Source organism: Ranitomeya imitator, chromosome 3 (assembly GCF_032444005.1).
Source record: "Ranitomeya imitator isolate aRanImi1 chromosome 3, aRanImi1.pri, whole genome shotgun sequence".
In the NCBI taxonomy this organism is placed as follows: domain Eukaryota; kingdom Metazoa; phylum Chordata; class Amphibia; order Anura; family Dendrobatidae; genus Ranitomeya; species Ranitomeya imitator.
In genome coordinates, this window is record NC_091284.1 from 119,908,554 (window position 1) to 119,933,135 (window position 24,582).

General features: G+C 44.4%; 1 protein-coding gene across 2 annotated transcripts in view; it reads left to right on the top strand.

Annotated features, from left to right (window-relative positions):
- The window catches only part of SERPINF2 (serpin family F member 2), a 49,121-nt gene that overhangs the window by 7,848 nt on the left and 16,691 nt on the right, over positions 1-24,582 (top strand). For both annotated transcript variants that reach the window (XM_069761356.1, XM_069761357.1), the window contains exons 3-5: positions 16,203-16,620; positions 19,027-19,170; positions 20,110-20,313. In XM_069761356.1, the coding sequence (XP_069617457.1) occupies positions 16,203-16,620; positions 19,027-19,170; positions 20,110-20,313 (766 nt within the window). The remainder of the gene's footprint in view (positions 1-16,202; positions 16,621-19,026; positions 19,171-20,109; positions 20,314-24,582) is intronic.

Here is a 24,582-nt window from a genome sequence, read left to right on the forward strand (position 1 = left end):
TGCCATCAATAACCCTGCAGCTTTTCGTCTTGAGCTACCCTAGATTCTTAAAATTCATAGCGTGTTCCACAGGACTCTGCACAACAATTATGTTGAACCTCTTGAGTTCTCTCCCCTGCCACCTCCCCCAATAATTGTTGATGGTAATTTTGAGTTCCAAATTTCGAGGATTGTTGATTCTCATCTTCAGCATTGTACCCTGCAGTACTTGGTGCACTGGAGGGATTATGGTCCAGAAGAGAGGATGTGGGTTTCAGCATCAGCGGTGAATGCCCCTAGACTGGTTCATTCTTTCCATCCCTTTCATCCTGAGAAACTGGGTCCTGAATGTCCAGAAGCCACTCGTAGAAGAGGGTACTGTCACGGGTGTGTCAGGTGTGACAGACAGTCATCCTGGATCCAGCTGTTGAAGGTCTTTATGATTAGCTCAAGCACCTTTTTGATTTTTGCATCTGTTATGGACCCAATAGTTAGTTTCACCTTCTGTTGCTAATCATACACCGGTGCTGAAGATTTAAATACATTCAACATTCAATGCTGCAGCATGGTGTGGGTGTTGGCTCTTACTTGTCTCAGCCTTGGTGGAAGCTCTAGCAGTCAGTTAGTGTCTACCCTGAGGACTCTTGGAGGATTGCTGGCATGATATCTCGATGGTCTTCTCAAAGCTAAGTCCCCCTTCTGTCTTTGGTTTTAATGGGGACTGAATAGTGGCACCCCATCCCCTTCCTATGTAGGGCCTGTCACTATTGATCAGGCAGGGATTAGGTTCCTGCTCAGAACTTAATACATTGACACTATACATTGTATACTAGATACAAACCTCCTGTGCATAATGTCACTGTATTACCTGTACACTGACACTACATACAAAGTGTATAATGTCACCGGTGATCACTGTATTACGTGTACACTGACACTATACACTGTGTACTATATACAGAGCTACTGTGTATAATGGCATTTATGGTAAAATTATTATTGTGGTTTTTTTAAATTAATGAGCAATATTGTAGTATTCGGTCACTATGCGGTTGTAATATGTGGTCTGGTCATGGTGTGACTGTATTTGTTCCTTGTAAGTGGTATTATTAGGTCCCTATGTAGTGGTAATATATGGTGTGACAGTATTTATCCCTTGTATGTGGTATTTTTTAATTTAAAAAATGTATTTGAATTTTTCCCTTAAAGAAAGATAAATAAAAACATACCTAAAAAAAGAGTATAGGATATTTTAACAAATGTTTAATAAGTTACAGTAGAGTAGGGCTCGGCCAAAAGAGTCTACCCTGCCGTGATGGTGGCTTAAAATTTTTTTTTTTTTAGCCAGCAGCTTTTGTTTTGGTTATGTATGTGATCTGGTGTTGGATGGGAACTGATAATGTGTGATTGAGGACGTGGTGCAGATGTGGAGTTTTTCTATGAGTGAGCGGTGAGACTATGGAAGGTTTGAGGGTTAGAGGCGGAGCTGGGGTGGAGCCTTTGGAGAGTCTCAAGGAGGCCTGAAAATTTTGCCAGTATGGAGCCCCGAAATTCCTGGTGGCAGACCTGGATACAGATACAGTTCTTGGCATGGATATTTATAATCCTGTATGGTAAACCATAAAGGCAAAAAAATCAAACGCCATAACTGTGCTTTGTGTGTGTGTGTGTGTTGCTATACTTCCCTGAAAAAAGTTATTTAAATGTCATATGTAACTCAGAATGGTATCAAAAAGGAAAAAATGTTATGTCTCTCAGAACATTTTTCATTGTACAAATGTTTGGGTTTTTTTAAAAACGATTTAAGAATTTTTTTTTTTTAAAGTGATACCATCATCATGTTACCTATGTTGGCATATGCAACAGATTGGGACTTATTATAAGTAAAAGGAGGACTTTATACTAACCAGACAGCAGATGGCGATAGTGTGTAGTCATATACTTGCTGTAATGTGGGGAGGGAAGCTCTCAGTGGTTGGTTGTTTACTTACTTTCGGTTTTGGTTTTCTTCATGATTGTGTTGTCTTCAGTGCACGGACTGTGTGACACTGAATTGTATCTCATGTTTATCCAGTATGAAGTAAATACTGTTTACTCAAGATATCTTGCTGATTGAAGCTCTCCTAAGTACAGCGGTGACTGCAAGAAGACGCACTCTGCAACAGGTTATGGGCCCAGGCAACCCAGATAACCCCAGGCACCCCAGGCACCCCAGATAACTCCAGGCAACCCCAGGCACCCCAGACACTACAGGTCTGCACTACAAGCTCAGGCAGAAGGATCCTGGTTTATAGCCCAGATAACAGAGCACACAGATAAGCTCTGTAAACAGAAGGAACTAAATCCAGATACAGAGTGACAGAGGAATTCAGCATCCCAGGAGCTGGATATAATTGCAGAGAATTCACAGGACATACAGGAGAATATCTTCAGTACAACTCTCTAAACAAGTAAGACTATATAAAGATGATGAGTAACACAGAACTGAAATTTACAGTAGCTAAACTGAATAGTGAAAATTATCAGTTATGGAAATTCAAAGTAGAGATGTTGTTATCTAAGGATGATCTATGGGAAATAATTGTTACAGCAAGACCAGATCAAGATAATCAGACATGGGATAAGAAGGATATGCAAGCGAGAGCCACCATTAGCTTATTAGTGGATGATGCTCAATTAATACATATAAGAAATGAAGAAACAGCAAAAGGGAATGTGGGAAGCATTAAGAAAACTGTATGAAAGACCTAGCTTGAATCACAAGTGGTTTTTATTAAGAAAGCTGTACAGTATGAGATTGAGTGCAAATGACGATATGCAGAAGCACATATTCTCAATGATGGAAGTGATATCACAGCTAAGATCTATTGGTGAAGATATTAAAGAAAGTCATGTAGCAGCTATATTGTTGTGCAGTTTACCAGATTCATATACAGCCTTGATAAATGCCCTTGAGACGAGACCAGAAACTGACATTACATTAGATTTTGTGAAAACAAGACTAATAGATGAATATCAGAGAAGAAAAGAACAAAGAAATGATTCTTCTACTGAAAAGGACAGTGAAAACGCTCTTAAAGCTACAGAATTCCAAAAACCCTATAATAAAGAGACAAGAGAATGCTTCAGATGTAAGAAAAAAGGTCATTTAAAGAAAGACTGTACCATATGGAAAGCAGAACAACAAAAATTACAACATAAAAAGCATACAGAGAAAGTAAAAAACACAATTTCCGATTTATGTGAGAATAATTGGAATGGCACATTTAAAGTAACAGACAAGAAATCATCACTTGGTTGGTTTATTGATTCAGGAGCAAAGAGTCATATGACAAGTGACAAGAATTTCTTTACTGATCTTGATTTAGATAAGAAAGAAGCCATTTATCTCGCAGATGGAAGCAAAATAACCACAGAAGGTATCGGACAAGGTATGCTAAATTGTTCAAACAAGTTCGGGCAAGATTCAAAGATACTTGTACAAGATGTGTTGTATGTTCCAAAATTGGAAGGCGGATTATTATCTGTGAAATGTTTAACAGCAAAAGGACTTGCAGTGAAATTCAAAGACAATGAGTGTGCAATTATTGCAGGAAACAAGGTGATAACCAAAGTCAAGGCAGATGAACAATTATATCATTTTGACACACCAAAGGAACAGATGAAGGTATGTACACATGATCACAAAAACTGTATTCACATGTGGCATAGACGTCTAGGACATAGACACCCTGACAGTATAAGGGAACTACAGAGAAAAGAATTGACAAAAGATTTAAAGATATCAGATTGCTCAATTACCATAAGATGTGATTGTTGTATAAAATCCAAAGCCACAAGGATATCTATTCCAAAAGAAAGTGAGATGAAAAGCGAAAGACCACTTGATTTGGTGCATACTGACGTATGTGGACCCCTGAAAGTGACTACATCAGGAGGCAATAGATACATGTTGACTTTTATAGACGATTACTCAAGATACACAGTCACATACTTAATTAAAAACAAAAGTGAAGTTTTTGATAAACTTGTAGACTATGTAACAAGATCAAGTAACAAATTTCAAAGGAAGCCAATTGTCATCAGAAGTGATAATGGAGGTGAGTTTACAAGTCACAGAATAGAAGACTACTTAAGACAAAATGGGATAGAACACCAAAAAACGGTTCCATACACACCTGAACAAAATGGAGTAGCAGAAAGAAAAAACAGAACTCTAACAGAGATGATAAGATGTATGCTGACGGATTCCAAACTACCAGAGAAATATTGGGGTGAGGCAGCAATGACAGCTACTTATCTACAGAACCGACTTTTTTCCAGAAAACTGACGAAAACTCCATATGAACTGTGGCAAGGTATGAAACCAAGTGTCAATCATTTAAAAGTTTTTGGATGTAAAGTTTTCATATTCATTCCAACAGAAAAACGTTCCAAACTTCAAAACAGATCCATGGAAGGAATATTTGTTGGATATAGTGAAAATTGCAAAGGATACAGAATCCTAGATCCCAAAACAGACAGAGTTACGGTGAGTAACAGTGTGACATTCATTGAAGATTTGAATGAAGATATTATGATTTCAGTTGAAACAAAAAATGAGAAAACCAATAATGACACAACTGAAGAAATATCTGCTGAGAAAGAAGTAGAAGTTAATGAAGAACAAAATACTGAAAGTGAAGAATCACAACTACAGACACAGAACCAAGACGTTCAATGAGAGAGAACAAAGGAAAACCACCAAAACGTCTCTCATACAAGACAAGCACAAGAAAAATCTATGAGCCTACTTCTTGGGAGGAAATATCTAAACTTCCAGTAGAAGAAGCTAATAAATGGATAGAAGTAAGAAACAGTCAATTGTGACACTATCTTCAACAGAAGCAGAATATGTTGCAGCAGCACACGCGAGTCAAGAAGTACTGTGGTGAAGACAATTGTTGACAGAATTAGGACAACCACAGTTGGCACCAACAAAACTAAGAGGACAATCAAGGATGTCTTGTTCTTGCTCAGATGGAAAGAGTCAATCCAAGAACCAAGCATATTGATGTGAAATATCATTTCTTGAGAGATCATCAGGAACAAGGAGTCTTGAAGTTAGAGTACTGTCCTACTGAAGAAATGACAGCAGACATTTTCACGAAGGCGTTGAATGCTGATAAACATCAGAGACTAATAAAAAAGTTGGGTTTGATTGAATAAGTCCTTACTGTTGAGAAAGGGTGTTGGCATATGCAACAGATTGGGACTTATTATAAGTAAAAGGAGGACTTTATACTAACCAGACAGCAGATGGCGATAGTGTGTAGTCATATACTTGCTGTAATGTGGGGAGGGAAGCTCTCAGTGGTTGGTTGTTTACTTACTTTCGGTTTTGGTTTTCTTCATGACATAGGGTATACGTGAGTTCCGTGACCTGGAAAAAATTACCCCAACCCCCTTAAACAGATCTCTTAACAATCTAAAGAATAAACTTCTAACGTACTCAAAACAGCAGACGGAGACATATGTTGGATTTAATTGGCCACAGCAGCCATTTTATTAAATAAAAGATAACAGAACTTTTATGACAACCCAGAATAGGAGGGGCGGTCCTCGAAGCCCCAAAGTTATAAAAAACTCAGTATCCCAAAAACTCCACAATGTTCAGCCCAGGATGAGTCTTACCCCCAGCCGTAAAGCACCAGCTCAGGGATAGATAACAACCAATCCTGGTCCACCGAACCCACCCCCATGCCAGGGGTCCATAAATCCACCTCACGCGGAATAACCGTACCGCGCCTTGTTAAATTCTCTCATGGGGTGTCCAGGACCTCTCAAGATCCCCACCCCATTGAACCACGATTTACCATTTCCACCGACTTCGAGGACCTCCACCCCCGCCACGAACACGAATGGCCTGACACCTTAGCCATTCATGTCCCTCCACACCTTCAAGCTTAATTCAATGCCACTACGGATAGCCATACACCACATATCATTACCCACCGCGTTCAGGTGCACGCCATCAGCTCTCCAGTAAGCTCCTTGACCCGATTCCAAGTCCACATGTCTCACGGCCAACGCGCCATTCCTCACCATAAACCGAGATATGGCCCTGTTTATTTTAATCCGGGCCCTGTTCACCCCCTCGTGTGATCTAGCACCTCTCCATCTTTTACGGGGAATGATGTCGGACCACACCAACAACACTTTTGGAAACATGACCCAGAACCTCAGGATATCGAATTTGATATCCTTAATCAGCTCCCTACAAGACCGTTTAGCCAAATCATTCCCCCCTAAATGTATCACCACGATCTCCGGCACTCTATCCAGTCTAACAAAACGATGAAATTCAGGTAACTATTCCTTCCACACCATCCCCCTTTTACCGATCCATCGTAAAGTCACTGTCTCTCGAGAAAGACCCAACTGACGACCGTCCGGACGAACCGCAGCACGCAACGCAGCCCATACAACATACGAATGCCCCATGATCCAGACGAGCATCGGATCAGGCCCTGCAACACAGAAAGAAAGGCAACAAACAATTAACTTAACACAGCTTCTAACTCACAATAGGTTTGGGCGAACATACGACTGGAATCTTGAAGATTCCCACCTCCCAATTCTCCGAACCACATCCTCACCAAGGCCCCACCTAGCGGCCTCAGTCGCTGCCCCGATCCTGAAGGAGTGACCACTATATTGTGTTGCAGGTAAGCCCGCTGCCGCCAAACATTTCCTAAAAACAGAAATGAACTGAAAACGGGACAAGAAAGACCCATTTTCGTGCACCAAGAATGGCTCGTCTAACACCCCGCCTTTTGCCATGTACTTCTTCACGGATGCCACCGGGCACACCGGGGATCCTTCAACATTGAACAACACCACTTTGCACCCTTTCCCATACACGTCCGTTTTGGAAGCCTTAATAAACACTACCACCTTATTCCCTTCGACATCCACGTTTTCTCTTAACAAAATACCTTTTTTACTAACGGACGGGCTAACCAACTCACCTAACCGAAATGCCCCAAAAAAGGCCAAAGAAAAGGCTGCACAGAACAGAACCACTTCCCATTCGGAAAAACACACCTCTTGCAACTTCCGCTCAATGGCTGAGAGCACCTCATAAGATACGGGTCGGCGACTGTCCGAAGCCTTCCAGCCTTTCTTCCAACCCCGAACAACTTGCCGAACCAAGAAGGATTTCGTTATATCCTTACCCCCCCTCCATTTAAGGTTGAAGGCTAGCCCCGCCAGAAACTTATTCAAACGTGTCACAGACCAACCTGCCTCCCAATGATGACCTAAGAACAACAACAAACCATACTCCTCCTCCATATCCTGGTCCATACTTGACATCCAGGATTCCCACAAGCCTGATTATAATGAGACCAAGATGAATCCGCGAGCGATTTGGTAAATAACTCTGTTACGGCCCTCGCGGCAGGTTCCACAACTCCACTGGACAATCCCGGCCCGCGCTCTCCGCCTGTGGTGCCAAATCCCGGAAAAGCTGCCACTGAAATTGAGAAAGAGCAACAACTATTGGATCAGGCGCTGACAAGCTAACTTCAGATACAATCCATAAGTTAAACTTAAGACCCAGGAAAACCAAGTGCTGCAAGACCTTCACTACTGCAGGCGTAGCCGCTGACAACGAGTTTACCGCCGTCACCGTTCCAACATGCTCACAATGAAAAGAAATCTTCAAATTCCTCAATTTGTCACCCCACAGGGCCAACGCAACTACCCTGGGGAACAAATGCAACAGTAGCCGGTTGTTTGTTAACCCCTCCTCCTTCCATTCTTCCGGCCAAGCCGCTGCTGACCAGCTACCATGAAAGAAAAGACCAAAGCCACTCATTTCAACGACATGCACCAAAATGCCCAAGGAGGTAGCATCTGCCACCGGCTGAATCCACAGAGATCTGCCATTGTACTCGTCCAGAAAATCCGCCCACATCTTCAAATCGTCCCGAAACTCTTTCTTTATCCTGATGAAATGCAAAGGGGACTTTACCCCTACTGTTGCCAAGGATAGGCGGCGGCAGAACGCTCGACCCATCGGCATGATCCTACATGCAAAGTTCAGTTTCCCTAACAACGATTGCAAACTGCGCAAATTTATCTTCTTCAAACCAATCGTATTAACCACATCTTGGCGCAACGCGGTAACCTTGTCTGCAGGTAGCCTACATTCCATTGCTACCGTGTCGATTTCAATGCCTAGGAAGCTCAACACTGTCACCGGACCAACTGTTTTATCCTCCGCCAAAGGCACCCCGAAGTTTTTTGTCACACTCTCCATTGTATGCAACAAAATCGAACAATCTGCTGATTCCGCTGGCCCTATAAACAGAAAGTCATCCAGATAGTGCGAACATGAGCGTATCCCAGACACATCTTTCACCACCCATTCTAGGAACGTGCTGAAGGCCTCAAAGTAAGCACATGAAATCGAGCAACCCATGGGAAGACAACGATCAACAAAGAAGCCGCCATCCCAAAAACAACCCAATAAATGCAAACTGTCAGGATGAACTGGCAACAAACGAAAGGCCGCTTCGATGTCGGTCTTAGCCAGCTTAGCCCCCTTTCCACATGCTCTAACCCACTCCATCGCTGAATCGAATGATAAGTACGACACCGAACTCAACTCGGGATCAATACCATCATTAACCGAAGATCCCTTCGGAAATGACAGGTGATGGATTAACCTAAATTTATTAGGTTCTTTCTTAGGGACCACGCCAAGAGGTGACACCCTCAGATTTGCAATCGGAGGGGCGACAAACGGGCCTGCCATTCTTCCCAGAGCAACTTCCTTATTCAACTTCTCCGACACGACCTCCGGGAATTGTAACGCCGATTTCAAATTTTTTTCTTTTTAAACTAACATCCTGCTCAACATAAGGGATTTTGAAACCCTCCTTAAAACCGTCGCGCAATAAAACTGCAGCTGACCTATCAGGGTATCTACTTAGAAAGGCCTCCATCACGACCCACTGCACCGGAGTCACCCCTTTTGTCAGCTGAATCTCCAACTTTTTGCCTGTTACCCCTGAAACATTTTGAAGCGCTATGCACCCCCCCGCAGGTTGAACACTCGTGCCTATATTTACACTTGCTCCCGAATCTGCATATGCCATCATTGAAGGCGAAACACAGTCCCTTCTGCAAAGCCACCGAGTGTCCTGACTGCCCTGAACTCCCGGCGCCCCCGTGAAAAGGCTGGCTAGTCTGACCTACACGGGACGGGACCATAACTCTCATCCACAACGCTATGTCCTTGTGATCCCACCTGATACTTGGCCTAAAAGCCTTACGCTGACGAAACTGTTCGTCATAGCGTAACCAACCCTGTCCCCCATAGGTCCTGTAAGCCTCCCCTATGGCATCTAAGTAACAAAATAATGCCGAGCAATTTTCCGGGGCCTTCTCCCCGATTACGCTAGCCATAATAGCGAAAGCTTGCAGCCAATTTGAAAATGATCTGGGAATCAGCCTATATCTCCGTTTCTCCTCATCTTCTTTTTTAGAGTCCTCCCTTCTAGGTCTGTCCAAATTAAATCTCTCTAGGGGTAAAAGAGAAAATATTTCTATGTACTCCCCTTTCCAGATTTTTTCCCTAACCTCTTGTTTTAAATGTGCCCCTAACGGGCCCTCGAAGCAGACATAGACCTCCCCCCTAGCCGCATCGTCTAGTTGCGGTACATCCTCCTTTTCCTTATCCTGCAAAGCTCCCTCACCTGGTGCATCAATTCCTGACCCAGGCCCTGGTGCTGTTCCGTCCTTCTCCCTTGATGAGCTCCCCGTGTCTGCCGCAGGACCCGCACTGCTGGATGTACCCGTAACTTCAGACAACTGTCTAGACCCCTCAAACGACCCCGTATTTCCCAACCAAGCAGCTGACGGCAAAGACCCCCTGCTAAGACCGGACCCCCACAAGCCCGCTAGCTCCCCTAAACCTCTAAGGATTAAACCCATACCCCCGCTAGCAACTCCCGAAGTAATGTCACTATTCCTAGCTTCAGGGGAAACTATGCCTGGCAAATTAAAGATAGGGAAAATGTTCTCACCTAGCTGCCTGGGTGCTGTGAGCCCAGCAGCCGAAGATCCAGCTCCCAGCCGAAGGTGTCCTGCATCCCGACCGGCTTGATCCGCGATGTTGCCCGCCGAACTCCTGGCGGCCGTATCCGTGTCCTGGCGACTCGGTGATGCCGTCGACTGCCCTGGTGCTGCGGAAAGGGAAAAGGCCGAGCCAGCATCCTGCCGCCCGATGGAAGATGTGCGGCTCCTTGCCACGGATACGTCCCCGGCACTGCGTACCGAAGCAACGGAATGTCGCCTGCCGGAATCCGGAAAATTTCCGCCACCACCAGCAGAGGACGCAGATCCAGGAAAGTTCCGGCCATCACCAGCAGAGGGCGCAGATCCAGGAAAATCCCGGCCATCACCAGCAGAGGGCGCAGCTGCAGGAAAATCCCGGCCAACACCAGCAGAGGGCGCAGAACTTGCAATATCCAGGCCACCACCAGCAGAGGGCGCTGCTGCGTTGAAGACTCCAGAGCTGTGCACTGCAGAAGGCCGCACGCTGATGCCAGGGCCAGCCGACTGCCGCCCGCATAATCCTCGGCGCTGAGGGGCCACCGCACCTGACCCCCGTCTCCTCGGCTGTCGCTGCCTCCCACACTGAGCGGCGCCAGCGGGCATGCTGGCGGCCGCCGTACCGGCTCCTGCTCCTGCCGCCCCACGTCGCCCGGACACTGAAGGAGGGGAGGAAGGATCCACCCCCCGTTGTAGGCCCCGCCGCACTGGAGGATTCCTCCCGGCGCCGCGCTGTGAGGTGGAGGGAACAGCGCTGCTTACCGGAGGGTCCGCAGAGGGGCTCCTATTTCGGCGCCGGGCCCTGGGGATGATGTCCGGGCTTAGGCGCGCCGGAGGCCTAGTCCTCCGCGGCCGGCGCCCGTCCTGCGGTGCCTGCGATGGTGCTCCCGATGTCCCCTGGAGAAGGCTGTTAACGGATGCATTCAGCCAATCTGTCCCCTGGGAGCTGGCTGCCGTCCGGAGACGCTGGAGGATCGCTTCAACGTCCATTCTGGTAAGTGTGACAGAGATTCCTCACTTGTCACGCAGGCACCTAAAATGGATGCCTGCGTGAGGAGCGTGCCCCTTTTTATGTGCCCCCTCCCCACAGTCCCCTAGTTCCACCCCTTATTTTCAAAAAATGCCCCTAAAGCCACCCCTCAAGTTCCCAGTTAACCCCTTACCACCGTATCCCTTCTAACTGCTCCAGCTCCCCAGGTCCCACGTAACCCCGTCATGGCGGCCTCCCTTTACGTGCCGTGGGCCCCCAGTACGGCCTTTCTTGATTGTGTTGTCTTCAGTGCACGGACTGTGTGACACTGAATTGTATCTCATGTTTATCCAGTATGAAGTAAATACTGTTTACTCAAGATATCTTGCTGATTGAAGCTCTCCTAAGTACAGCGGTGACTGCAAGAAGACGCACTCTGCAACAACCTAATCATTTTTATTACCAAATGGACTCCATAAAAAAGTACCGTATTTTATTTTACCAGTTTGCTGCAGTTAGAATTTTATTCCCTTTTTTCCAATACGTGATATAGTAAATTGATTGGTGTTCAAGGCTACAACTTGCCCCTCAAAAAAACCAAGCCATCATATGGCTGTCAATGGCAAGAGAAAATTTAGGGCTTTTGGAAAAAAGAAAAAAAAATTGTCCTTGGTAGGAAGGTGTTAAACAAGTGTATCATTTGAAAGCAGTGGCTGAATTTCAGCAAAACTGCAATGCGCCTCCAACAAACACCGTGCTAACAATTGTACTTTTACTATGACTTGCACGCTTTTTTTTAGAGCAATTTGTAGGAGGCTAGGAGTAGTAGTCTGCGCTGCTGTGCTGTATTCAAGAAATCCAGAGGAAGAGATATGAATTAAACCTTGCAGTTTAATTTCAACGCGTTTCAAAGTTGGACCAACTTCATCAGGAGAACCACAATTTTCTGGATTTCCTGAACACAGTACAGAACGCAGACTACCACTCCTATCCTCCTACCAATTGTGCTATACAGCAGGATCTCGCAACCTGAGGGTACTGCAGCAGCTGCCATACCTTCATTCCTCAATTGTGGGTTAAACAAAAGAGAGCAATTCCTATATTTCTCACCTGCCAATTTCTCCATCAGATAAGACTTTATTGCGCTTGGTGTCTCCCACTTTTTCTAGTTACAGATTTTCTTATATTACCACTAAAGCTAATTGTAAGAAGCCCAGGAGAGGAAAATGAAAGATGATTTCATTGATAAGCCTTAAAAGGGTTGTCCTGCAAACAAACTGCATTTTTATTAAAAGATCTTGGAGTAATAATTGTCATAATTGGATGTGTTAAATATTTTCCTGTGCTAATGCAGCGCCCCAGAGACCTGGTCGTTGCAGTATGGCACTCTGCCGCTAAGGGGAGTGGCGGTACGTCTGATGGCACTAAGGAGTTCTCCTGACCAGGTATCACCAGAACACATTACACTTCACACTCCGGCCACTAGGGGGAGAAAAAGGCTTTATTTATTGGGCCACTCCTCACACTGGTAAAACTAGGGGCTGGGGAGGAAGTTAGTCAGAAGCTGACTGGGTTGGATCCAGGCAACATCCCGTGGCAGGGGGTGTTGCAGGGAGAAGGTACAGGGGGGTCCCTGTCAGGCGTGGGAACCTGGCAGGCGCCTAGCGAACAGAACAGAACGTTACGGAGCCGCGCCTGCACCTCTTGCGGCGGTACCCTAAGAGAGAGACACGAAGGGAAGGACATTGTGGAACAGTGTAAACGAGATCAAGCACAAAGGAGAGCCAGTAGGAGTCGTGCCGGGAGACAGAGGCAACATCTTACTGAGGCGCGTAGCCGGTGGCCGGAACACCGCAGGAGTAACTGACTTCAGGCCTTACTTCAAACTCCGCCGGACAGTTAATTATAGGTTGGCTGTCTGCCTTACTACACCTACGAAGACATAGGGGGCAACATTGGGAGAGGGGCGTCTCTAGGGTCCCGGAAGATCTCCAAGCCTTCCCGCCATACGGGTGGCGTCCTAGCCGTAACATACCTGGGGGACGTTAGAAACTAGTAACATCTGGAACCAAAGAACGAGAGAGCTGTAGAGAACGAACGAACGAGAACAGCAGTTGTGAGGACTATTCCGAATGCTCAGCAGGGTAGGACTACAATACACAGGTGCTAGTGGTAGGCAACGATTTTCATCTGCGAAGGAAACTCTGGATGTGCCCATCGGACCGGCCGGTCTCAGAGAGCCCTGTTAAACGTACTCTGGATTGAGGATCCTGAAGCCTTCAGTAAAGAGGTAAAGAGATTGCAACCTTGTGTCCTCGTTATTGACTGCGCTTTACACCATCACCATCCAACTTACTGGGAAGCCCTGGGGACATACTTCACCTGTGGGAAAGTATACCATCCAGCTGCCATTCCATGACCCCAGCGGACCCCATAGCAGCGTCGGTCACCCTGACCGAACACCACAGGTGGTGTCACGAACCTCTGACAGATTATATACCACCTTTATTGGACGCCCCTTAGCAGGGTCGCGGACTGGGTCTAGCCACCGTGACAGCCTCAGAACCGAACCAGAGAGGCCCGGCACCGAGAACTCGTGGCCTTGTGTCTGGGGGCGATCCACTAAGATGATCTTATAAATGTGAACTTGCTATGTCCTGTGTAACAGCTATGCCAAGCTAATCCAGTTCATGCCGCAGAGGCTTGCAGCTGCTGATTCTTAAGGAAACACATCCCTGCCTGTTTTATCACAGGAGTCAGTGTTTCTGCAGTGTTACTAGCCCTTTCAGCTCCTTATAAATCAAGTAAGTGACATATAAGCTCATTGGTAGTGATGAGCGAGTATACTCGTTACTCGAGATTTCCCGAGCACGCTCACTCGGTGTTCGGTGAATGATTTACATCTGTTAGCCAGCATACGTACATGTGGGGGTTGCCTGGTTGCTAGGGACTTACTTATGCTGGCTACCAGATGTCAGGCTATGTGCACATGTTCAGGATTTCTTGCAGAAATTTCCTGAACAAAACAGGACATTTTCTGCAAGAAATCCGCATGTGTTTGTTGCGCGTTTTTCTCGCATTTTTACTGCGTTTTACTGCATTTTTGGTGCATTTTTGGTGCTTTTTTTTGCGGATTTTTCTGGAGGTTCCCAATGCAATAATATAGTAGGAAATCCGCAAAAAATCCAAAAATTTTTCGCAGAAAAAAACGCATCATGTGTACAAAAATTGCAGAATGCATTCTAAATGATGGGATGCATAATGTATGCATTTTTTCGCGTTTTTATAGCAAAAAAAACAACAAAAAATCTGCAACGTGTGCACACAGCCTCAATCATTCAGCTGCGGCAATAAAAACTAAATTTCCGAGCGCTAAAAATACTCGGACGACACCAGAGCATGCTCGAGAAATCTCGAGTAACGTGTATATTCGCTCATCACTACTCATTGGCCTTTGGAGCTCTTATGAAACTCCCAAAACCCTTGTTTGTGTGAAAGAGGCAGGGACATGTGTTACCTAGGAAAGCAGTAGCTGCTTTGTCTGTATACTGCCCCTATTGGACAAACAATCAGTAGATTTGGTTTCCAGTACCATCTCTATGCTGATGACACCCAATTATACACTTCTGCTCCTGATATCTCACCTGCCTTATTAGAACACACCAGTGATTGTCTTACCGCTGTCTCTAACCTCATGTCCTCCCTCTATCTGAAACTAAACCTGTCAAAAACTGAACTCCTCGTGTTCTCTCCCTCTACTAACCTACCTTTGCCTGACATTGCCATCTCAGTGTGCGGTTCCACCATTACTCCAAAGCCTGCCCTACCTTGGGGTCATCCTTGATTCTGACCTTTCATTCACCCCCCCACATCCGATCACTGGCTCGCTCTTCTTATCTGCATCTCAAAAACATTTCTAGAATTCGCCCTTTTCCTACTTTCGACTCTGCAAAAACTCTTACTGTTTCACTTATTCATTCTCGTCTGGACTATTGTAACTCTACTAATCGGCCTCCCTCTTACCAAACTCTCCCCGCTCCAATCTGTCCTGAATGCTGCAGCCAGGATCATATTCCTCACCAACCGTTACACCGATGCCTCTACCTTGTGCCAGTCATTACACTGGTTACCCATCCACTCAAGAATCCAGTCCAAAACTACTACCCTCATCCACAAATCCACAAAGCACTCCATGGCTCAGCACCACCCGACATCTCCTCTCTGGTCTGTCTACCACCCTACCCGTGCCCTCCGCTCCGCTAATGCCTCAGGTTAGCATCCTCAATAATCAAAACCTCCCACTCCCGTCTCCAAGACTTTACACGTGCTGCGCCGATTCTTTGGAATGCACTACCTAGGTTAATACGATTAATCCCCAATTCCCACAGTTTTAAGTGTGCCCTAAAAACTCATTTGTTCAGACTGGCCTACCGCCTCAATGCATTAACCTAACGATCCCTGTGTGGCCTATTTAAGAAAAAAAAAAAACAACAACAAAAAAAACACACAACATAATCAGGTTCCTCGCATTATGTTCTCATTCACTTTATGCAGTTAATAGCCCTCTGTGTCTGTACTGCTACATACTTAGGCAGCTAACTGGTTCATGCAGCTTTACATGAACACCCGAGCCTTACACTATGGCTGGTCCGAATAACTATAGCAATTGTTACCATCCACCTCTCGTGTCTCCCCTTTTCCTCATAGTTTGTAAGCTTGCGAGCAGGGCCCTCGTTCCTCCTGGTATCTGTTTTGAACTGTATTTCTGTTATGCTGTAATGTCTATTGTCTGTACAAGTCCCCTCTATAATTTGTAAAGCGCTGCGGAATATGTTGGCGCTATATAAATAAAAATTATTATTATTATTATTACTCTATTATCATAAGTGACTTATGTTTCCTCCCTTGGCCAGGAGCTGTAGTCTGTGCTGACCATGAGCTGGAGCAAATCTGCACAATTGTGCAAAGAAAACATTATTGCGGTGACACATTTATAAGATTATCCCAGCAAGGACATTTTTTTTTTTCTATGCAATGCATCCAATTGTGGAAATGATTATTATTCCAAGATCTATTAATTGAAATGTACTTTTTTCATGGGACAACCCCCCTGTTAAGTTAACATGCTTTACTTCACTTGTCTCCATAGGAAGTGGGTCTTGAAGAAGTTGTTACAGAAAGAACTACGCCTGTTCATACGACTACTCCTACAGAAGCAACGCACAAAGACTCTACCTCAGACAGCTGGTTGGATCTTCATCCTCATGCAACAGAATTCTTCACCACTACTACATCGACAACAGCGCCAGCAGAAATTTCTGAACCAGACTCAACAGCAGCGCTTGTGACTGAGGAAAACTCGCATGAAGAGGATGGAGACGTAGCCTCCTCATCATCTGAAAATGTTTGTGAAGGGGACGTGTCACATGTAGACAAGCAAGCATTCGAAAAAGCAATGAATGCATTTGGCATAGACCTTCTGAAACAGGTTCATCAGGAATCTAATAACCCAAATGTAGTGGTGTCCCCTTTTAGCATCGCTCTTGGTCTCTTACAACTAGCACTAGGTAATGACGGTGTGCTCTGTGCTACACATGGTACATGATTTAGGATGGACATGAGCATAATTAATACTTGCATAGGTATACAGTGTATGTATGTGTGTTTTAATTTGTTTTTTTTAATGAAACTGAATTAATCTATACTGCTGTTCCCTTCTTCATGAATCCATTGAGGTCTTCCATTTGAGTCCCTAAAGCAGGACTCTTGACATGCCTCATCTAAAGCCATTGACTTCAGCTAGAAAAATGGAATTCAGAATGTGAATCTTTTACCCTTCTTTTCGGCATACAGCAAAGCATATGAAACTACCTCTGGAAAAAAAAAATCATGTTTTATAATTGTAAAACTGAAGACAATGGCTCAGTCCTGATCACATCTGAATCCCATTTTTTTTCAGGCATCCAGAAAGAAACACCTAGTTCCGACATGAACCAGGGACCAGAAGTGGACCGAATCCAGCCCCACATACGCAGCTACATAGTGGATTACAGAGTGTAATCCCAGCTTTTTTCTGGCTCCATACTCTAGTACAGAATGACTCTGTAAAATATAGTGTGCATAAAATGGGCCCTCGAAAACTGCCCATACTGGTACCATGTTGTTACATATGCAATATAGTTTCAGTAGACCTACCCAAAGGTGTATTCTGTCCTGCTAAGGAACCATTGCTTTTGAAGAACAAAATCTAAAGGATACATATAAAGACACTAGATGGTGGCCCGATTCTAACGCATCAGGTATTCTAGAATATGCATGTCCACGTAGTATATTGCCCTTCGATGTAGTATATTGCCCAGCCACGTAGTATATTGCCCAGCCACGTAGTATATTGTCCAGCCATGTAGTATATTGCCGCATAGGCAGCATCAATAGTAACATAGTAACATAGTTAGTAAGGCCGAAAAAAGACATTTGTCCATCCAGTTCAGCCTATATTCCATCATAATAAATCCCCAGATCAACTTCCTTCTACAGAACCTAATAATTGTATGATACAATATTGTTCTGCTCCAGGAAGACATCCAGGCCTCTCTTGAACCCCTCGACTGAGTTCGCCATCACCACCTCCTCAGGCAAGCAATTCCAGATTCTCACTGCCCTAACAGTAAAGAATCCTCTTCTATGTTGGTGGAAAAACCTTCTCTCCTCCAGACGCAAAGAATGCCCCCTTGTGCCCGTCACCTTCCTTGGTATAAACAGATCCTCAGCGAAATATTTGTATTGTCCCCTTATATACTTATACATGGTTATTAGATCGCCCCTCAGTCGTCTTTTTTCTAGACTAAATAATCCTAATTTCGCTAATCTATCTGGGTATTGTAGTTCTCCCATCCCCTTTATTAATTTTGTTGCCCTCCTTTGTACTCTCTCTAGTTCCATTATATCCTTCATGAGCACCGGTGCCCAAAACTGGACACAGTACTCCATGTGCGGTCTAACTAGGGATTTGTACAGAGGCAGTATAATGCTCTCATCATGTGTATCCAGTCCTCTTTTAATGCACCCCATGATCCTGTTTGCCTTGGCAGCTGCTGCCTGGCACTGGCTGCTCCAGGTAAGTTTATCATTAACTAGGATCCCCAAGTCCTTCTCCCTGTCAGATTTACCCAGTGGTTTCCCATTCAGTGTGTAATGGTGATATTGATTCCTTCTTCCCATGTGTATAACCTTACATTTATCATTGTTAAACCTCATCTGCCACCTTTCAGCCCAAGTTTCCAACTTATCCAGATCCATCTGTAGCAGAATACTATCTTCTCTTGTATTAACTGCTTTACATAGTTTTGTATCATCTGCAAATATCGATATTTTACTGTGTAAACCTTCTACCAGATCATTAATGAATATGTTGAAGAGAACAGGTCCCAATACTGACCCCTGCGGTACCCCACTGGTCACAGCGACCCAGTTAGAGACTATACCATTTATAACCACCCTCTGCTTTCTATCACTAAGCCAGTTACTAACCCATTTACACACATTTTCCCCCAAAAATGTAAAAAGTTACCCATGGCATAACGCAGTCCATTACCGCCGGCATTAACCCTGTGTTAGCGGTGACCGGAGGGGAGTATGCGGGCACCAGGCACTGACTGTGGGGAGTAAGGAGCGGCCATTTTCTTCCGGACTGTGCCCGTCGCTGATTGGTCGTGGCTGTTTTGCAGCGACCAATCAGCGACTTGGATTTCCATGACAGACAGAGGCCACGACCAATGAATATCCGTGACAGACAAAAGGACAGACGGAAGTGACCCTTAGACAATTATATAGTAGATGGATCTGATTTGCTCTTGGTCAATACTGATAATTATCAAATATTTATCTAAGAATATATTGTGAAATCCTATTTATTCTGTGTTGGTTCACTATTAAGAAATACTTTTCAATTTATTTATTTATTTTTTATTCAGGTGCTGAAAATCAAACCGAGAGGAAGATACTGGAAACACTCCATGTGGAGTCATTACAATGTCTTCACGAAAAATTGCAGAAAGTGACAAAGCGGCTAGTCCAAACTTCTCTAAATGTAGCTACTCGAATGTATGTTAAAAAAGGTGAGTCTACCAAATGGAGAAATGTGTACTCCCACATTCCCGGTATTGTCTAGGTTTAAATACATATTCCAGTCTTTAAAAAAAAAAAAAAAAGTCACCTATTCAATTGTTAGATCAGTGTGGGTTCCAGAAGTTAAATTGAGTATTTGGTCATCCATGCACCCTGCTGCTCTGTTCATTGTCTTCTAGGGTGACTTTGATAGTCCAGTGGTCTGTTCATCTTCTCCTGATGGGCTTGTGGCCAGGGGAGAACAGCGCTCACAAATACCCTGCTCTGGAAATTGATAGGGAGTTACAGTGGACCCACATAAATCAATTATGGCTTATCCAGAGCAGGGGTCACAGTGGTACACAGTCTTGGTGTTATTTCTGTGGGTAAGCTTTGTCTGCCATTAAACCTCTGATGGTTGCGACCCACATCCAGCAGAACCGAACATGGCTGTCAAGGTAAGAAAGGCTGAGGACCCCTGACCCCTTTTAAAGTTTCCATTTTTATTCAAAACACTTAAAAAAGTCCTCAAATTCTGCTCACTATACGAACAAACTTCGCATAGCATAGCATGCATATAGAACTAAAGATTAGCGAAGTATCAGTCCTGCCATAGTTTTTAACATTTTGTATTTCTTGCCTCAAAATGTTATAGTAGAGGGCTAGATGGCAGCCTAAGATAATGCGTGAACAATATCTGGATGAAAAAAGTTTAGAAGAGGAGAGGGATAATGGACAATTAAATTATTTTTCTATCCAACAACTCTCCTTTGGAGCTTCAGTGACCAAGTGAGCCTGGAATTCATTAGAAAACAGACATGGGGTCTTGTGATGAACTCGCTTTCATCCATAATTGATTGGATTTTTACAAAATTTGTCTGCAAGTCAGTGATTAATATTATTTTTGACAGAGTTTTGCATAGTGATTTTTTTTTTTTCTTTACCTTCAGATTTTCATATAAAAAAAAACTTTCTGAAGAGATCTGGGAGGCTATATGGAACAAAGCCTGTGAACCTCAAGCCGAATATGCAGCAGAATGTGGAGGTGATAAACAAGTGGGTTAAGGATGCCACCAGAGGAAAAATCACAAACTTTCTTTCCAGCATCCCAGCAGATATTGTCTTAATGCTCCTCAATGCTATACATTTCAAAGGTAACATACTTTCCTTCAACAGTATGTCTATAGGTTTGTTTGGCTCTATGTAGCTTCTATTTGAACAATGCAAAAAGAAAAGACATTACTATAACACCCCTGTACTGAACAAGTAAGTCATACAGGTTCTCTGTGAAGAGGTATTGTTTATGCACAGGCTGCTCCATGGACCACATCTGGCCAGCAGCATATGTCTACAAGGTAAATCAAGATAAAATGATGGTAATAGCGAATATCTTCGGGTGGAACCATGCTCATCTATTTTGGTTGTGGTGTGCACAACTCATAAAGACGTGTTGAAAAAAAAATGCTGCTGCAGCTCTGAGTGCAGAGGGACAAAGGTATTTCAGCTAGAGAATTTGAGGGATGTGGTGGACATCTAAAACTGTGGGGCTGCTACTAGAAATTTCAGGGCCCTATACTGGCAAAATTTTCAGGCCCCCTTGAGACTCCACCCTGGCTCCACCCCAGCTCCACCTCCACCCCTCAAACCTTCCACAGTCCTACCGCCCACTCTTGGAAAAACGTAACTTCTGCACCATGTCCACACCAATCAGATATTAACAGTTCCCATCAAGCACCATATCACATACATGGCCAGCAGCTTTTGTTGTGGCCAAAAGATTTTTTTTAAGCCACCACCACGACAAGGCAGACTCTTTTGGATGGGCTCTACTCTACTTTAACCTATTAAACATTTCTTTAAATATCCAATACTCTTTTACATATATTTTTATGTATTTTCCTTTAAGGGAATGAGATTGTTTTTCGTGACATATTGAGCTTCATGTTAGTGGTAAATTTAGGTCGATAATTTTTGTATTTACTTGTGAAAAAAAACGGAAATTTGGCGAAAATTTTGAAAATTTTGCAATTTTCAAATTTAAAATTTTTATTCTGTTAAACCAGAGAGTTATGTGACATAAAATAGTTAAGAAATAACATTTCCCATATGTCTACATTACATCAGCACAATTGTGGAAACAATTTTTTTTTTGCTAGGAAGTTATAAGGGTTAAAATTTGACCAACAATTTCTAATTTTTACAACAAAATTTACAAAACCTTTTTTTAGGGACCACCTAACATTTGAAGTCAGTTTGAGGGGTCTATATGGCTGAAAATACCCAAAAGTGACACCATTCTAAAAACTGCACCCCTCAAGGTGTTCAAAACCACATTCAAGAAGTTTATTAACCCTTCAGCAGAAGCAACATGGAAGGAAAAAATGAACATTTAACTTAGTCACAAAAATGAACTTTTAGCAACATTTTTTTTATTTTCACAAGGGTAAAAGGAGAAACTGGACCCTGAAAGTTGTTGTACAATTTGTCCTGAGTACGCTGATACCCCATATGTGGGGGGGAATTACTGTTTGGGCGCACGACATGGCTCGCAAAAATTGGCTCCAATCTTTAGTGGACACCATGTCGTGTTTGGAGAGCCCCTGTGTGCCTAAATATTGGAGCTCCCCGACAAGTGACCCCATTTTGGAAACTAGACCCCCCAAGGAACTTATCAATATGCATAGTGAGCACTTTCAACCCCCAGGTGCCTCACAAATTGATCCGTAAAAATGAAAAAGTACTTTTTTTTCACAAAAAAAATTCTTTTAGCCTCAATGTTTTTGTTTTCACATGGGTAACAGGATAAAATGGATCCTAAAATTTGTTGGGCAATTTCTCCTGAGTACACCAATACCTCACATATGGGGGAAAACCACTGTTTGGGCACACGGCAAGGCTCGGAAGGGAAGGAGCACCATTTGACTTTTTGAATGAAAAATTAGCTCCAATCGTTAGCGGTTATCATGTCGCGTTTGGAGAGCCCCTGCGTGCCTCAACATTTGAACTCCCCCACAAGTTACACCATTTTGGAAACTAGACCCCCCCAAGGAACTTATCTAGATGTGTGGTGAGCACTATGAACCCCCAAGTGCTTCACAGAAGTTTATATCGCAGGGCCATGAAAATAAAAAATCATTTTTCTTTCCTCAAAAATTATTTTTTAACCCGCAATTTTTTATTTTCAAAAGGGTAACAGGAGAAATTGGACCCCAAAAGTTGTTGTTCAGTTTGTCCTGAGTACGCTGATACCCCATATGTTGGGGTAAACCACTGTTTGGGCGCATGGCAGAGCTCTGAAGGGAAGTAGTGATGTTTTGAAATGCAGACTTTGATGGAATGGTCTGCGGGTGTCATGTTACGATTGAAGAGCCCCTGATGTACCTAAACAGTAGAAACTCACCACAAGTGACCCCATTTTGGAAACTAGACCCCCCCAAGGAATTTATTTAGATGTGTGGTGAGCACTTTGAACCCCCTAGTGCTTCACAGAATTTTATAACGCAGAGCCGTGAAAAAAAAAATCATTTTTTTCCAGGACATCCCCCTGACAGCACGCTGGAGGACGTCGTCCTCCTCCTTGCAGGAACAGGAAAAACAACACGAGAGGTTAAAAGGTCCCACTCCACCCCTTTCCTTTAGTGATTTTCCTGTCCCTGCATGGAGGGACACACGAGAGAGCAGAGCAGTGCAGCACAGCGCAGAAGCTTACCAGTCCGGAGGGCTCGGGGGGGATCGTGCGGCTGGGCCAATATCCTTCCCCCGCAATAATAGCCGGAGGCAGAAACTTCCCGGTGGGGAGTCCCTCTGCTCAGAGACCAGTCGAGCGGATGAGCTCCTGGGTAGAACCGCTTCCTCCCGATGGGGGGGCTCTCTGCTCAGGCGCCAGGTGAGCAAGAGGCGCCACATGGAGAGGTCCGGCGGCAGCAGCAGGCTCAGCGTGCGTTCCACAGGGGGGAACGCGGAAGTAAGAAATCTTATACCTAAAGCGCTTCCGGTGACATCTCAGGGTAAGGTGACGTCATATCCGGGGTGGGCGGCATCTCTGCGTGCGTTCCACCTCGTGGAACGCGGAAGTGCGCATTTTTTTAAAGGGGCAGACCCGGAGTTGCCGCAAATATTCCTCCCAGCATTCCGCTGTGTGAGGGAAGGAGAAGGCGCTAAATTTGAATACCTTGGGGGTATCTCGGCTGCAGGACACGGTACTATTGTGGACAGTCCGTGCTAGCCAAGCACTTAGCTGTTACAGATGCCGGAAACTAAGGGTGAGTGCAGCAGAAGCTGCTATATCCTTTATTTGATTAAAGAGATTACACATTTATCCTGTGTATCTCTCAACAGAAGATATGGAGGCCAGAAGTGAGGAGGCAGGGGTAAGTGCATAGTGCGCAGAGTTACACACATACTCTCACACACACACTGAGCAGTTCCTATTCTTATATTTAGGATAAGGAGGCCACTCAGACACCCCTCCCTCTGACAAAAAAGCCTGGCAGCAAGGTATCGTCAATGTCTAAGAGGTGCTCCATATGTAATGTGAAGCTTCCAGAAGCATACAAGAAAGCTCTCTGCAGCTCTTGTATTACTAAGATTGTCAGAGATGAACAATCTACTATGTTATCTGAGATGAGGAGTCTAATCCGGGAGGAGGTCCAGAATTCTTTGGCAGAGATCGGGTCATAGCAGTTTTGGAACATCTAGGATGGTCTAAGGCCCGAATCCCGAAAAATATTCCTGGGAGTACTCTTGGATTCTACAACCAGACAATCCTTTTTGCCAAAAGACAAAAGGATCTCGATAAAGATGATTTTAGAGTTCCTAAAGAGTCCAGTTACTATAAGATCAGCCATGAAAATTTTGGGGAAGATGACGGCTTGCATCCCTTGTGTCAGATGGGCTCAGGCTCACTCAAGGCCATTACAAGAACAAGTCCTCACGGTATGGGATCGTTATTGTTCATCACTGGACAGAAAGCTACAACTATAAACAAATGTAAGAAGGTCTCTACGATGGTGGACTCAAGACTGCAACCTAAGAATGGGTGTTCCTTGGATCTCAACCCCTTGTGTGGTAATCACCACGGACGCAAGTCCGTGGGGATGGGGAGCACACTTGGAAGGAAGATTCTTTCAGGGCAAGTGGCCCGAAGAGATCAGTCATATGTCATCAAACTACAGAGAACTCTACGGAATCTGGGAAGCTCTCAGAAGAAACCGTTCCCGTCTAAAGAACAGACACGTAAAAATCTTATCAGACAATGTGACAGCAGTATCTTTTTTGAGACACCAAGGAGGTTCCAGACACAAGGCTCTTCAAGATCTAGCGCAAAGAGTATTTGCTTGGTCAGAAAACATGGTCCTGTCAATAACAGCAGTGCATCTAGAAGGATCTCAAAATATTCTAGCCGACTACCTGAGCAGAAGAAA